At 46.5% G+C, this 16,248-nt stretch overlaps 1 protein-coding gene across 3 annotated transcripts in view; it reads left to right on the forward strand.

The window, feature by feature from the left end:
• Window positions 1-16,248, forward strand: part of LOC129705859 (dual specificity protein phosphatase 8-like) — a 197,157-nt gene that overhangs the window by 163,647 nt on the left and 17,262 nt on the right. Inside the window, exon 1 of one of the 3 annotated variants that reach the window (XM_055649705.1) lies at window positions 7,823-8,527. The exons of 1 other annotated variant lie outside the window; for it this stretch is intronic. In XM_055649705.1, the coding sequence (XP_055505680.1) occupies window positions 8,431-8,527 (97 nt within the window). In that variant the 5' untranslated portion in view covers window positions 7,823-8,430. Of the gene's footprint in view, window positions 1-7,822; window positions 8,528-16,248 lie in introns of those variants that run through there. One more of the 3 variants, XM_055649706.1, reaches the window with a different exon arrangement.

Raw genomic sequence — 16,248 nt, forward strand, 5'->3', positions numbered from 1 at the left:
CACACTGCAAAGACATACGGGTTTGCATGTTAATTGGCTTCTCTAAGTTGTCCCCAGAGTGTAGGATAGAACTAGTGTATTGTTGGACAGCGTGGACTCGGCGGGCAAAAAGGGGCCTGTTTCCACACTGTATCTCTAAACGAAACTAAAAGGAAATTATTTGCATGGGAACCGGACCAACAGGATTGCCCTGTTAAGAGCCACGATAGAATTGATGGGTTGAACGGCCTCCTGTTCTGTGATGTTAGATTCTTTTGTTATATTAGTGCTATCTGATGTGTGTTTGCGATACAGGGAGCAGCCCTTTACTGAAGGACACAACACATCTCCCTCTGCAGTAGGAGGATGTGGAGGAAGGCAGGGCTGCAGTCCACCTCTGGATGTTTTTAGGGCAAACTCTAAACGGAAACATACGTATCACTTTAATTAAACGCTGATTAAACACTGCTGGAAAAGCTTGATTTGAACAAGTTTGCCAGGCAACTCATAAACAGCCTACAGCTGCTGCAGTGACCCATTTTAGCATTTTTATCTGCTGCCGATTAGCGAGGCTCTTGTATAACCATGAGGTCACCACAGTGTGAGCACACATTTCCAAGACGATGACTGGGTTTTTTCCCTTTCGACACGATTCTAAATTTGGCCAGCCGGCTCCCTCACAAAAATACCAAGGGGAAAAAAAATGCCGGGATGTCGTCAATGAAGGTTCCCACCCAAACTGGTGCAAGCGGCAGGGACAGGGAACTGGCGGGAGTCCCAGATCCTTGTGCTGCTGTAAGCTTGGAAAAGCTTTAAAAAATGTACAAGGAAGTGGAGAGCAACTATGCTGGAATGCTGGCCTGACTCGCAACTAACTCGTCAGAACTGCTTCTCGAAAGAAGGGAAAAGTACTGTTGATGATGATGCTGTCGGTCACGGATGCAAAACAGGAGACACAGGAAGAAAGGGAGACTTTCCTTCTGAGGGCAAAGTGGAAGTTCTGAGAAAAAGCATTGGTTGGTTTTGGGGTGGATATGTGTTTAGCAGTATCTTATTGTAAGTAGTTCCCTTGGGCTTCAGTGGAAGAGGGAGTGAGGTTGCTGTGAGGGGGGGTTAGTTTTTGGATGGGGTGGGGTATTAGCAAAGGCCGTTGTTTTGCACAATGCCGTGTTTCCTAAAAATGCAACCGTTAGTCACCACTTGTTGTTTCCTGATAGGGTATACAACTGCAGGTGGTCAATAAAACACGGGAGCTTTAAATAACCCCTGCCTTCCCCTTGCTCTATTTTAGTTTGCATTTCCAGTTTCCTTACCCACCAACTCTTCCACCACCACCACCACAATACCATTAGTTCCTCACTGACTGAGCGAGGCCCACAGGGGCAGAATGAACCATGCATTGTTTGTCTATTGCCAATTAACGGCCCGTTTAATTGCCTATTAGCTAAAGGGTGGCACAGTAGTGCAGCGCTAGAGTTGCTGCTTACAGCTGCAGTCCCCGGTTTGATCCTGGCTACGGGTGCTGCCTGTACTGAGTTTGAAGGTTCTGTGAGCGCATGGGTTTTCTCCGGCTGCTCCAGTTCCTCCCACACTCTAAAGACGTGCAGGTTTGTAGGCTAATTGGCTTCTGTAAATTGTAAGGTTTCCCTGGTATATAGGACAGTGCTAGTGTACGGAGTGATCGCTGGTCGGCACCGTCTCGATGGGACGAAGGGCCTGCTTCCACGCTGCATCTCTAAAGTCTAAAGCCTGAGCTCTTTGTGGTCAAGCTTTAGACTGCGTGCAACATACTGGGCCTCAGATATCCCACACACCGCAGAACTATATACACTTCCTGCTGGCATGAGACAAGAGTAAAGAGGCCTGACTGATCCCTGACTTCTTATAGTCAAAGTGAATGATAATTCTAATGCCCTGACATCATCTAGTGAGTGGTTGGATAGCACAGGAGAAATAAGGAATTGAACCTAAAATCCTTTGATTCTCTTGTGCTTGGTTTCACATCAGAGTTGAACTTAACGTTTATCATTAGTCACCAAACTTGGAATGTCCAGCAGTTGTTAACTGTTCGGAAGCTCATATGATGGTTTTGCCAGAATGACTCTGTTATTTCAATGTGCATTTGCCCCGTTCTTACATGAAATGCCACATACAGATTAGGCATCAATCGATTGCTTGTGCCGTGACTGCTCTTGAACGGCTATAACTTGTTGCACTCACACGTTCTGTCAAAGCAAGGCCGTGCAGGTGAATTAAAATAAACACATTCCTAGAAAATCAACGCTGACGCACACTTGCGAACCACAGAAAGAGCGCATCATTCAATAACTATTTTCCTGGTGTAGAACCAAGGAGCTGCAGATGCTAGTTAACACACAAGGGACACAAAGTGCTGGAGTAACTCAGCGGGTCAGGCAGCATCGCTGGAGAACAAGGACAGGTGGCAAAACGTCATCTATACATGTGCTCCAGAGTTGAGTGCCTGACCTGCTGAGTTACTCCAGCACTTTGAGACCATTTCCATGGGATTGTAGAGTACTTAAGGAGCCAGCCATCCCATTCTATCTGCCATAGGGGTAATATGAGGGGGAACTTCTTTACTCAGAGAGTGGTAGCGGTGTGGAATGAGCTTCCAGTGGAAGTGGTGGAGGCAGATTCATTGGTATCATTTAAAAAAAATAAATTGGATAGGCATATGGATGAGAAGGGAATGGAGGGTTATGGTATGAGTGCAGGCAGGTGGGACTAAGGGAAAAAAAGTTGTTCGGCACGGACTTGTAGGGCCGAGATGGCCTGTTTCCGTGCTGTAATTGTTATATGGTTATATGGTTATATGGTTATATCAAAAAGACAGCTGCCCACTTTTACACTCTCCCACTCTTCCTTCCCCCAGTCGTTCTGTGATTTTATCTTCCCTTTGCCTTTGCCCAGTTTACTTCCATTACCCTTTTTAAAAAGTTATATTGGCTTAACACCCATTACCCTTCCCTGCTCTGTTGGAAAGATCATTGTGTGGAAAAATGTTATCCTCATCTCAGTTTTGTTTTCCTCTATTTTGGGGAAGTCAAACTGAACAAAAGAATCAATACCAAGTGTTAGTGCAGACACACTGTGGGATGTAATCATATTTTGGGCTGGGAGGGTGAATTGGGGAACTAACGTAGGGCACCACAAATGCAGCTGGATGTTTCTATGGCCAGGGTTAGATGGAAGCTCTTTACGCTGATCCCGCCTGCAGCAGGTCGATTAATACCTGTGGAGCCGTCTCTGCTAAAGGAGTGGTAGCAGCAGACTGTATATTGCTCCACATGCTTCATGACTGACACTGTCCCTGCTAACACCCACACCTGGTGGAATCACATTTCAGGGAAATACTTATCCAAAGTTAGCGCAACTATCATTTGGGAACCGAGTGAGAACCTGCCAACTATTTGGAAATGGCTGAAAGCACAATGTGTCTATTATGTGGGATTTCATGCCATTACGTTTGAAATATTTGTGGCTTTCAGATTCATGTCACTGGACGTCAATGTCACAGAATATCTGGGCCAGTGTTCCCCTGATCCGACATCTATCGGCATGCTCCTGGCACAGTGATGTCCTTTCAGTTCCTTCTTTGGTTCATGGAGTGGGGAAGGAGATGACTTCAGTATTCACAGCTACTGAGTCTTGCCCAGGCATCCTCCCCAGCATTGGAGAAGGTTTCTCAGCTCCCTCTAAAAGCTGAGCACTTGGGTATTAGTGATGCAAGAGATTGCAGATGCTGCATCTTGATCAAAAAACAAAATCCTGGGGGAACTCGGCGGGTCAGGCAGCATCTTTGGAAGGAAATGGAAAGACGACATATTTGGGTCGCGAGGGTAAAGTCGGAAGAAGGGCCCCAACATGAAACATCATCTGTACATTCCCTCCACAGTCATCGTCATGCAGCATGGAAACAGACCATTCAGCCCAACTTGCCAACATGTCCCATCACATGTCCCACCTGCCTGCGTTTGGCCCATATCCCACTAAACCTGTCCTATCCATATATCTGTCTAATTGTTTCTTAAACATTGCGATAGTCCTTGTGTCAACTACTACCTCTAGTAGCTCATTTCATACACAAACCACCCTTTCTGTGAAAAAGTTACTATTCAGGTTCCTCTTAAATCTTTCCCCCCCTCATCTTAAACCTATGTCCTCTGGTACTCGATTCCCATACTCTGGGCAAGAGATTCAGAGTCTACCCAATCCATTCCTCTCATAATTTTGTACACCTCCATAAGATCGCCCCTCATCCTTCTGCACTCCAAGGAATAGAGTCCTAACCTGCTCAACCTCTCCCTATAGCTCAGGCCCTCGATTCCTGGCAACATCCTCGTAATGGATCGTTACATGATAACAGATGCGGCCTCAACCGCGGAGTTCCTCCAGCAATTTGTTTTCTGCCTGGGTTTGTTTCATTCACGGGCCCAGCACAAGAGGCAGTGTGGATCTCATGTTCTCCTGGCTTGAAGGCACACTTGCTCATTGTTTCCTGGTAGATCCCAAGCAAAATCTTGGGACCTGAGGCAGGTTTGTGCTCTGAATGAAGCACAAACCTGCCTCATGGATTTATTACAGAAGCTGGGACCTGGCATATTCAGGTTCTTCCCTCATTCCCACAAACCAACCTCCCTTCCATTGACTCCATTCACACCTCACTCTGCCTCGGCAAGGCCACCAATGTAACCGAGTCGCACCCCCCGGCCAATCCCTCTTCTTCCCTCTCCCATCGGGCAAAAGGTATAGAAGTGTGAAAACGCACACCACCAGATTCAGGGACAGTTTCTTCCCAGTTGTTATACGACAACTGAACCGTTCTACCGACAGCTAGGGAGCAGTCCTGAGCTACTATCTAATTCATTGGAGACTCGGAATATGTTTGATCGTGCACTAAGCATTATTTACACTATTCCCGTTATCATGTATGTGTACACTATGGATGGCTCGATTGTAATCGTGTACAGCCTTTCCGCTGACTGGATAGCACGCAGCAAAAGGTTTTCACAGTACCTCGGTATGCATGACAGTAAACTAAACTAATCTAAACTCAACTCATTCACTGACCAGCTGCTGTATTCCCCAGTGGCAGCTTTCAATGGGTTAAATGATGAGGACTGCTTGATGTATTCCTTCGAGTATAGAAGGTTGAGAGATGATCTAATCCACAGGCCACAAGCTGCCCAATCAGCAAACCTTGTGTCGATACAAAGCAGATACAAATCCAATTTTAAACTGATGGTTGGGAAGCAAGTAGAGTGTGGGTACAGCTAGACTACAACCCATCTGTGCAAATAGGTTGAGAACCACTGATCTCTTTGGGCGAGTTGAAAATGATGCAGATAGTCGACGGTGGGCTTACCGGGAAACGACTGCCCCTGGTGTGGAAGTTCAGGACAAGAGGAATGAGAGCAGGCAAGACATTGTCAGACAAAGGTTAGTGGAAATCGTAAAAGGTGTCGGAATGCTAGGTCAAAGCTGCCGTGCCTTGGCCTACGTGAGCTTCCGGTTGCCAAACATTTTAACACCCTTTCCCATTCCCATACTGGCCTTTCAGTCCTGGGCCTCCTCCACTGTCAGAGTGAGGTCACAAACAAATTGATGGAACAGCACCTCATATTTCACTTGGCCAGCTTATCACCTAGCATTATGAATAATGATTTCTCTAATTTCAAGTAACCCCGGCATTCCCTCTCTCCCTCCTCTTCCCCACCCTAATCGTCCCACTGTTCATATCCTTGTATCCCTACATTATCACCTCTTCCCCAGCCAACAATGGGCCATTATGAGCTCCCCCTTCTCCTCTATTTTCATCCCTAGAAAGGATCCCCGACCCGAAACGTCACCCATCCTTTTTCTCCAGCGATGCTGCCTGATTCTCCGAGCTACTCCAGCACTTTGTGTCTATCTTTGTTATGATTTGGCATTTGCTGGGTTAAGAAAAGTAATGATCAGATCAGGGTGAAGAATTGTAACATAGACAGTGGTTAGTAAAATGGTGGAAGTGGTATGAGGGGCCGAATGGCCTGCTCCCCTCATGGCTGCTACAAACTCTCACTTTTATTTTAAAGAAAACAAAAAAAAAATCTGCAGATGCTGCAAAGCCGAAATAAAAACAGGAAAATGCTGAAAAGGCTCAGCAAGTCAAACAGCACCGGTGGGGAAGGAAACAGTTAACTTTTCAGGTGGAGGACCTAGCATCAGATAGCACAGTTGCATCTCTTCCTGCAGAGGCTTCCTGCGCTGATGAGTGAACCCATCATTGAATCACGTGCAGGAAGGAACTGCAGATGGTGCTTTAAATCGAAGATAGACACACAATGCTGGAGTAGCTCAGCGGGACAGGCAGCTCCTCTGGATAGGAGGAATGGGTGACATTTCTGGTCGACACCCTCCTTCTTCAGAAGGGTCTCGACCCGAAACGCCACCCATTCCTTCTCTCCAGAGAAGCTGCCTGTCCCGCTGAGTTACTAAAGCATTGTGTGTTTGTCCTCATTGAATCAATCTGAAGAAGGGTCCATTCCCTTCCCAGGCGCTGCCTGACCCGCTGTGTGTCTGCCTCTCATTGTCACTTTGCTTGCAGGCTGAGAGGGTGGACTACCGGCGTGGCGGGAGAGGATTGTTTGTCCCAAGTAAACATCTCCAGGAAGTAGCAGGATGATGCCAGAGCAGAGAGTGGAGGGCAGAGGCCACAGAGGCAGCAGGGGTGGGGACCACAGACAGCGGCACAAGTTGGGTGTCGGAAGAAGTTAGCTCTTACAATCCCATTTCCCCTTCCCCTGCATTACAAGTGCCTACACTTCAAAAATACTTCAATGATTGTAAAGGGCTTTGACATCTACAGGTGGCGGACAGCACATATACATGCACTTAAATTAATTTCTTCCTTCCTTCCTCTCCGGCTTCCTTCCTCTCCGGCCCCTGTTTATAGCAACGTTATAAACGCCTGCTTTATTCGGGTGCAGGCGGCCCGGCTGCAAATAGATCCCTCCCCCCCTCCTCTCCCCCAAAGTGTGTTTAGGAGTGAGGCATGGGCAGGGGAGAGAGAGGTCGCTTGTGCTTGCGGGCGAGCTCTTTGCCTTACGCTGCCGGCCGGCCGGCTCTGTGAGCAGACCCCCGGGTCCTGTACACAACAAGGGGCGGATGCATTGAAGTGCCCAGACTTACAACAGAACACACGCTCCTCGCACAATGCCCCCGCCAAGACTATTTGGGACTGACGGGAGTTCTTTGAAGGATGCGAGTTGGGTGTAGTAGAGACACGAGGAACTGCAGATGCTGGTTTACAGAAGTGCCGGAGTAACACACCGGGTCAGGCAGCATCTCTGGAGAAGATGGATAGGTGATGTTTCGGTTTGGGAGCCTTCATCAGACTGGACAAGGACCCAGGCCCGAAACATAGTCACCTGTCCATGTTCTCCGGGGATGATACTCAGTCTGAAGAAGGGTCTCGACCCGAAAGGTCACACGTTCCTTCTCTCCATAGATGCTGCCTCTGACCCGCTGAGTTACTCTGGCATTTTCTGTTTACTGCATCTTCGGTTTAAACCAGCATCTGCAAATCCTTCCTACACATGTTACCTGACTTGCTGAGTTACTGCAGCACTCTGTGTCTTTATTTATTTTGGAGGGGTGGAGGGAGGAGGGGGATGGGGGGAGATACAATCACTCAACGTTAGTAGAAGGTCGCGGCACTTCAAGCGTTAACGCGTCCTTGTGTACCCCGGCCCATTCATGTCCCGGACACAATACACAATCAGCAGCAGCCTGCTGCCTGCCGTATGCCACAGAAAGCGTTGCCCACCCTTGTGTTGCAAATGTGTGCAACGTTAGTCCAGTAAACAACAACTCTCCAATCCCCTCCCGTCCCCTGCTCAAAATTTAAGATATATTTATTTATCAGTGGAAAAATACGACCAATTGCAAAAGGATGGAGCGAATAACTCGATGCCAAACATGTTTGAAATGAAGAGAGGGGAGTGGTAACAATTCTGCATCGTACTTCCCTGCAGGAAATCTCAATTGCAATCTCATAATGACCTCTTTCCTCTCGACCGCTTGAATTTCCCCCACTGCTACAAGGAAGGAGGGAGGGGGAGAGAAGCACGAGTCGCTTTTCCAAAACAGGTTTGAGGAATAGGTGGTGAAGCATTGACGCGGTGATTCAGGAATGCGAGGATTCAGAAACACGCCCTCGTCGATTTCACGCATGAGCCGCGAGTATTGTGCTGTGGCCAGGCAGCGCTGCAGCCGAGTCTGACAGTCACTAGAGAGAGAGAGAGGGCAGCACAGCCGGAGAGCGGGGACACACACACACCAACACACATCCTGCAGAGATCTGCAAAACGGAGCTGGGACCATTCTCTCTCCGGATCGCCTTTTAGCAACGAGACTCGTCGCAGCAACTCGCACCTGTGAAACAAAAAAATGTACGAAACAGAAATGAAACTGAAGATCAGAGTGAGACGGATAAAAGAAGGAAGAGAAATCCGAGGTGCGGATAAAGCATGGAGCGCTTATTTCGGTATTTAAGCACCCAAAACAAGATTTTAGCACAAGTTGCAACCAGCGACTGGAGTCTGTGTTTGCATTAATTGTTGCAACCAGCGACTGGAGTCTGTTTGCATTAATTGTCTGCATTGTATTTTATGTGTTGGCGGCGTGTTATAGTTGACCCTGGTCTTTAACCTGGTTGTGATCTCTGGTACCGAGAGGCTTTGCTGGAAGCAGGGTGAGTTTTAATGTGATCTTGTGCAGGGCAGAGAGAGAGAGAGAGCCGTGAACTGTGAACAGGCTGCCTCACTGTACATGTCGGTCTGGCCGGAGCCGCGGGTCACTTTGCTCTCAAGAGCTTATGGTTTAAAGTGCCCTCGTTGGCCGCCAAGTGCAGGCGGCGTTGGCCGGGTTAGAGAGAGAGAGAATTAGACACAAAATGTTGGAGTAACTCAGCGGGCCTGGCTGGCAGCATCTCTGGAGAGCAGGAATGAGAGACGGCTGCAGAGAGAGAAAAAAAGTTAATTGAGAAAATAAGAAACGTTTCAGAAACCCAGTACGTTCAAACCACGGGATCTAACTCACATTGTACAGGGTGACAGCTGAGAGAGAGGGAGCATAGCTGGTGAATTATGTAATGACTGTACATACCCTGTAGAGGACACTTCACAGTGTATGAGTAACACCATGTTAACGCTATCTCCATCATACGTCACCCTGTCCTTTACTGCTAACAAAGGGTGATATGTTTTCTTTGTTTCTTGATTATTTACCTTAAACCTTGTAATGTCACCTATACACAGAGTGGATAGAGCACCGAATGGTGGTGCTCGCATCTCTGCCTCTCTAGGGCATGTTCTGGTTGCACCGCAGATACACTGATGTCATGCAGGAGGAATGGTATTTCAATCGTAAACGCTTGCTATCTTATCCAGCCAAAACCCGCTCCGGATGAAATTCTCCTGATGTCATAGTACTTGCCAAGGGGTGGGGGTTAGAGGGAAGGAGGGGGCTGGGGGTGGGGGCACAGAAGCGGAGTGAGACTAGATATGCTGGACCCCAGGGAGTGAATAAGAAAAGAGAGGGGTGGTGAGGGAGAGGGAGGGGGGGGGGGGGGGGGGTTGGGGTGGGTGAGGGTTAGGTCCACAACTAGGAAGCTGTGTCTGATGGAGCGTAACAAGTGGTTGAGTTATTGAGCTGCTGGGGGGGGGGGGGAAGAAGAAGCACACTGTTCTCCTGAGAGTGATAGACTATGCTGCATGATGTCATCCATCTGGCGCACAGCAGCCAGCAAGCTTTGAAGCAGCTACATTCAAGTGGGATTCCTCTCGGAGCAGGATGCAGGCGTGTGAGACAAGTTTCAGACAAAGCGCTTGGAGAACACTTCTTTGCAGTTGTCATGACACGCCACACTTTGTTGATGAAGCCCACCGCACTGCCATCTTGCATAGACAATACACTGCAGTGAAATCAGTGACAGAGTTCTTTTTTTGTTGTTGGTGTGTAGAATCGTTAAAAAAAAAGCCTCCTTTTCTTAACAATTAGAGCTGCAATTCCACGTTATTTCCACTGAATCTTCTTCCTCTAGACATTCTTCTAGATCATTGCTCTGTAAAAAAAAAATCTTCAGCCAAATCTTTTGACAATTTTTTGTTGGCCATTTCCTCTTTGCAATCCCACGATTGATGTGCATTAATTTTGTGACCAGTCTGAAAAATATGCAGTTAATGAGTGCCTATTGAACGTGTTGTCCCTTAGTATCAATTTGTGTACAATTTATGTAAGAAGGAACTGCAGATGTTGGTTTAAACCGAAGATAGACACAAAAAGCTGGAGTAACTCAGCGAGACAGGCAGCATCTCAGGAGAGAAGGAATGGGTGACGATTTAGGTCAAGACCATTCTTCGGACTAGTTAGGGATAAAGGAAATAAGAGATATAGACAGTGATGTGGAGAGATAAAGAACAATGAATGAAAGATATGCAAGAAAGTACCGATGATATAGGAAATAGGCCATTGTTAGCTGTTTATAGGGTGAAAATGAAAAGCGAGTGCTACTTGGGTGTGGGGAAGGATCGAGAGAGAGGGAATGCCGGGGCTACCTGAAGTGAGAGAAATCAATATTCATATTCATACCACAATATTCATACCACTGCCCAAGTAAGCTGCCCAAGTGAAATATGAGATGCTGTTCCTCCAATTTGTGTTTAGCCTCACCCTGACAATGGAAGAGGCCAAGGATAGAAAGGTCTGTGTAGGAATGGGAAGGAGAATGAAAGTGTTCAGCAACCGGGAGATCAGATTGGTTCACGCGGGCTGAGCGAAGGTGTTCAGCGAAACGATCGCCCAGTCTGCGTTTGGTCTCGCCGATGTTTAAGAGTTCACATCTTGAACAATGGATACAGTAAATGAGGTTGGAGGAGGTGCAGGTGAACCTCTGCCTAACCTGAAAGGACTGTCGGGGTCCCTGGACAGTCAAGGGAGGAGGTATAGCGTCAAGTGTTGCATCTTCTGCAGTCACAGGGGAAAGTACATGGGGAGGGGGTGGTTTGGGTGGGAAGGGATGTGTTAACCAGTGAGTTGTGGAGGGAACGGTCTCTGCGGAAGGCAGAAAGGGGTGGAGATGGGAAAATGTGGCTAGTGGTGGTGAATCTCTGGAACTCTCTGCTACAGAAGGTAGCTGAGGCCAGTTCATTGGCTATATTTAAGAGGGAGTTAGATGTGGCCCTTGTGGCTAAAGGTATCAGGGGGTATGGAGAGAAGACAGGAACACGATACTGAGTTGGATGATCAGCCATGATCATATTGAATGGCGATGCAAGCTCGAAGGGCCGAATGGCCTACTCCACCTATTTTTCTATGTTTCTATCCCATTGGAGGTGGCGGAAATTTCAGAGAGATTATGGGTTGTGTGCGACGAATGTTGGGGTGGACGGTAAGGACTAGGGGGACTCTGTCTCAGTTGCGACTAGGGGGAGGGGGAGCAAGGGCGGAGCTGTGGGGTACCAAATTTATGTTCCTCGTGTACAGAGATCCTGTCAGTGAAATGCATTTAAAATAAACCATTCTTCCAGTAAAACCGAACCAAGGCTGTATGTGGAAGGGACACATCCACCATACATTCATATATTTAGGGAATCATACACATTTATAATTTGGAAGGGCAATACATAATATATATACTATTCAAGCAACGTTTCAATTCTTGCATTTTATTTTACCTTTGCACCCAAATTTAGACGCATCCTTTATTCAGATAGTTAAGCAAACAGTGGATTGCAGGCATCAGGTTTCAGATCGGGCTAGATAAACATCAAGGTCAGATAAGTTTATGTGTGCATGTTTTTCCACATAAACCTCTGTTTCGTGATGGTCTGATGATAATGCAATGAGTGGGTGCTGGTGATGGCCTCTGCCGGATTAAGCTGGGTAAGGGGAGAAAGCACACACTGGACACTGGTCATCTTTTGAAAGATGTTTCACCAATCTCAGTCTGTCCCAAAGCATTTCATAGACACTCATGTTTTTTTTTTAAAGCATCATCGGTTTTACATGATCAATAGATTGGTTACTATTTCTCAGTCTTAAGAGTCAAGACAGTTTATTGTCATGTGTCCCAGATAGGACAATAAAATCCTTGCTTGCTGCAGCACAACAGGATATTGTAAGCATAAATACAGAACAGTTCAATTCAATTCAATATACACATAAATAAACAGATAAAGTGCAATAGGCTGTTACAGTTCAGAGTCTGTTTGTTGGTGAGTTTAATAGCCTGATGGCTGTGAGGAAGAAGCTGTTCCTGAACCTGGATGTACCAGTTTTCAGGCTCCTGTACTTTCTACCCGATGGTAGCGGAGAGATGAGTGCGTGGCCAGGATGGTGTGAGTCCTTGATGATGTTGGCAGCCTTTTTGAGGCAGCGACTGCGATAGATCCCTTCGATGGTGGGGAGGTCAGTGCCGATGATGAACTGGGCAGTGGTCACAACTTTCTGCATCCGTTTCCGCTCCTGGACGCTTGAGTTGCCGACACTCGAGTCACTCGACTTGACCCCCGCTGTGAAACATTTTGGAAGCACTCAATATTCATGTTTGTTAGTTTTAATAGATTCAGACCATATCAAAATGAAGACCGTTTAACATGTTAGATTAGCAAACAAGGTTTAAAGCTGTGAACTCCATTTTGATTATGTATATTTGTGTGGATTCTGATCGCAGTGCAAAGGCTCTGTGACTGTGGTTGTGTTGTGATGTGCGTGTGTGTGTGCGCATTTGTGTGTGCATGTCTGTGTGCGTGCATGGGTTTGTTTTTGCTTTAGATCAGCATTAATCTATCCTGACCAAAATAGCTGATCTTGTCTCTACACTCACCTCTGTCCTAAGCCCTTTAAATTCAGAATTAAATAACCACTTAATGTTTACACTTTGCTGCTGAATATTCACATTTAGTTCTGAACATGAGCTGAACAGGAGAACCCTGCTGAAGGATGCAGCAAACTAAAGTGGGTGTTTAGTCAAAAATATAAAGCAACAAGCTCCATTAATTGGTGACCTATCAGATTACTACCTCCAGGTTAGCCAAACACTAGGATATAATTTAATAGGCAGCGCTCGGGTTGATTCAGTCATCTGTATATTATGTGGGGATCGACAGAGCTTTCCAATTAAGGAGTCGAGCTGATGTTCAGACCCAGAACGTACCCTGACCCAGCAGACGAATGATTTATGACAGGCTTTTGGAGGGAGGGCTTTGACCTGCACCTGTGCTTTGCATCATTCGTGATGTGATGTAATTGTCAAATCAAGGAGGTGATGTAATGCGGCTAAAAGAGCAGATTGGAGCGGCGTGGAGGAGGAGGAGGGGAGCAGAATGAAACACTACACTGGGTGTAGATTGTGAATGCGTAATGTTTCTGTTAAGAGAGTACATTGTACAGTTCAGATGTGTTATGTTTCTGTGCCATGTGCTAGCCTGTTGCCCTACCCTTCGAATGACGATGAATCCACCCATTTTGAAAGGAAAGGGATTCTCAACAGCTGGTCACTGCACTTTAACTTTTTAACAATTAAAAGCAATTGCAGTGGGATTTACGCTTGATATTATAAAATAAAGCGTTGCTTCTGATTTCAGGCATCATAATTATTTTCACTACAGTACCTGCTTCACTGAGCTCACCTAACATGGTGGAAGGTAGGTAGAGTAAACAAAGATAGGTTAACTTCAGCATATCTCAGGATACGGGGTCTTAGTGATAAGTCGGATATTTATTGAGAACCATCTATTTGTGTTGGGCACATAATTCATTCAGACGGAGTCTGGCTGTTGTGTTCCATTGCTGTTCCCTCCACCTCCCTCCCCACCCCATCACAAAGTTGTTGCATTCTTGACAATGGATTTGGGATTTGATGGTAATAGGTGCCATTAAATCCGTAACATTATCAATCACTTCCTCCACCAACTAAGTGGATTGAGACACAAAGTGCTAGAGTAACTCAGCAGGTCAGGAGAACATGGATAAGTGATATTTCAGTCTGAAGAATGGTCCCGACCCGAAACGTCACCTGTCCATGTTGTCCAGAGATGATGCCTGACCAAAGTTACTCCAGCACTTTGTGCCTCTTTTTGTAATCCAGCATCTGCAGTTCCTTGTTTCTCCAAATAAAAGGCTTGGGTTTGGAGAGGAGCTCCAGGTGTGTTTCTGCATTGCTGGTTTGTTGAGTGGATCAGTGTTAGGCTTCTATTTGCATGTAGCCATTCATTCAGCAGTCAGGGCAGGGCGAGTGAGATCATGGCTCCTTAACGGATTTTCCACCAGCAATGTGATCAATGGTAACTCTTGTGTCTCAAACATACCACTGTCCTGGCTGCTTTTTATACTCATCCAGTTCGTCTCCCTTCACTTTTCCTTTTTGGTTGGCAGGGACAGCGTGGGCTCTATGTTTGCATATAGCACAAAACATGTCCTTTGGCCCATACCATCTACGCCCATCCTCAGACACCCATCTATACTTATCTCAATGATCAGTATTTGGCAGCACGGTGGTACTGTGGTAGAGTTGCTGCCTTACAGCGCTAGGGACCCTAGTTCGATCCTGACTACGGGTGCTGTCTGTACGGAGTTTGTACTTTCCTTGATCTACGGGGGTTTTCCCAGGTGCTCCGGTTTCCTCCCACACTCCAAAGATGTTCAGCTTTGTAGGTTAATTGGCTTTGGTAAAATTGTAAATTGTCATTAGTGTGTGTAGGAGAATGTAAGTACGAGGGGATCGCTGGCCAGCATGGACTCGGTGGGCAGAAGGGCTTGTTTTCATGCTGCATCTCTAAACTAAACTAAAACATTTGGATCCATACCCTTCAATGCCTTGGTAATTCAAGATACTTTGTAAGTATTGTACATACTCAGATTGTAAATTCCAAACCAGATCGCCCTTAGGTTTTTGAACAAGTTTAATTTGCACCAAAAAGGATGTCTGTTACCTCCTGCCTGACTTCTTTTTTTAAAGAAGGATTTTGACGCAAAATGTCACCTATTCCTTTTCTCCAGTGATGCTGTCTGGCCGTCTGAGTTACTCCAGCCTTTAATGATCATCTTCCTTTTTTTTAAAATTTGTCTTGCAAGCGGCCAGCTTTTAAGATGGCTTTTCATTTGGGCAGGTATACTCAATTCACTGTTGAAACGATTACAGTGTCACCAAGGATCAAATGCGTCCGAAAGATGTGAGGGCAAATAATCTTTGGTTTTTCATTCATGTGCAAGGGGAAGAGGCGCCACACTGCACAGGGCTGGCTGTGGTAATTAGTAAAAGTAAAAGATCTTTTCTCGGAGCAAGTGAGGAGAGGCTGCTGAGGTGACAGCTGTTAAGATCAGACCAATTTTCCGCTTCATCTCCCCTAGGGCCTGTGAGGCCATATAAAAGCCCCGAGCAATGTGCCAGCAACCACAGTAGTCATTAGCAGGCCAATAAATTATGGGGGATAACAGTGAGTCTGGCCAACCGCTTGATGCTAAAAGTTCTGTCCCAGCTTTATTTTTGTCTCTTCTTTTCACTTCCTGCATGGATCAGTCAGCAGGTTTGCACGGAGGAGCTGGATCTCACCGCTCTGGGCTTGAGTATTTGCAAACCTCTGCTGCCCCCATCCTGCCTTGCACAACATCCATTTAACTAAGGCTATGGCTGGTCTTGACAGCACGAAAAAGTTGGCGTGCCTCATTTCTTGGTTGTAACTGTTGTTTAACCTCCGCTTTCTGTGTGCACCATCCCTTCGTAAGGTCAGGGGTTTTCTGTTCAACCTTGGCCTTCGGCTGTGCTTCCCCTTTTCCCTTGAGGCATGGTGTAGCTTGCAGTCCAAGGACTTCAGGTCTTTGGATCACCCGACCATTGTCATCAGATCAGACCTGTTCTTTCTGGTAGAGAAACCAATTAGAAGATGGGTGTCGCTGTTTAACACTTGAGTACATTAGGAAACATGTCCAGTAATTCAATTCCTCAAAGAGTCACACAGCACAGAAGCACGTCTGCAGCCATCCATTTACACTAATCCTACGCTGATGCCATTTTATTCTCCACAAGTGCTAATGATGATCGGTTTCAGTGTTGTTCTGGTCACTGTGTGCCTCCATTGGTAGGCTGCGAACCTAACCTAGCGGCTCTGCAACTGGAGTCAAGCAAAGCCACATTGTTGTTAGACATGAAATGCAGGAGTAACTCAGCGGGTTAGGCAACATCTCTGGAGAATAGAACTAGGTGAC

This window comes from Leucoraja erinacea, chromosome 18 (genome assembly GCF_028641065.1).
Source record: "Leucoraja erinacea ecotype New England chromosome 18, Leri_hhj_1, whole genome shotgun sequence".
NCBI lineage: Eukaryota > Metazoa > Chordata > Chondrichthyes > Rajiformes > Rajidae > Leucoraja > Leucoraja erinaceus.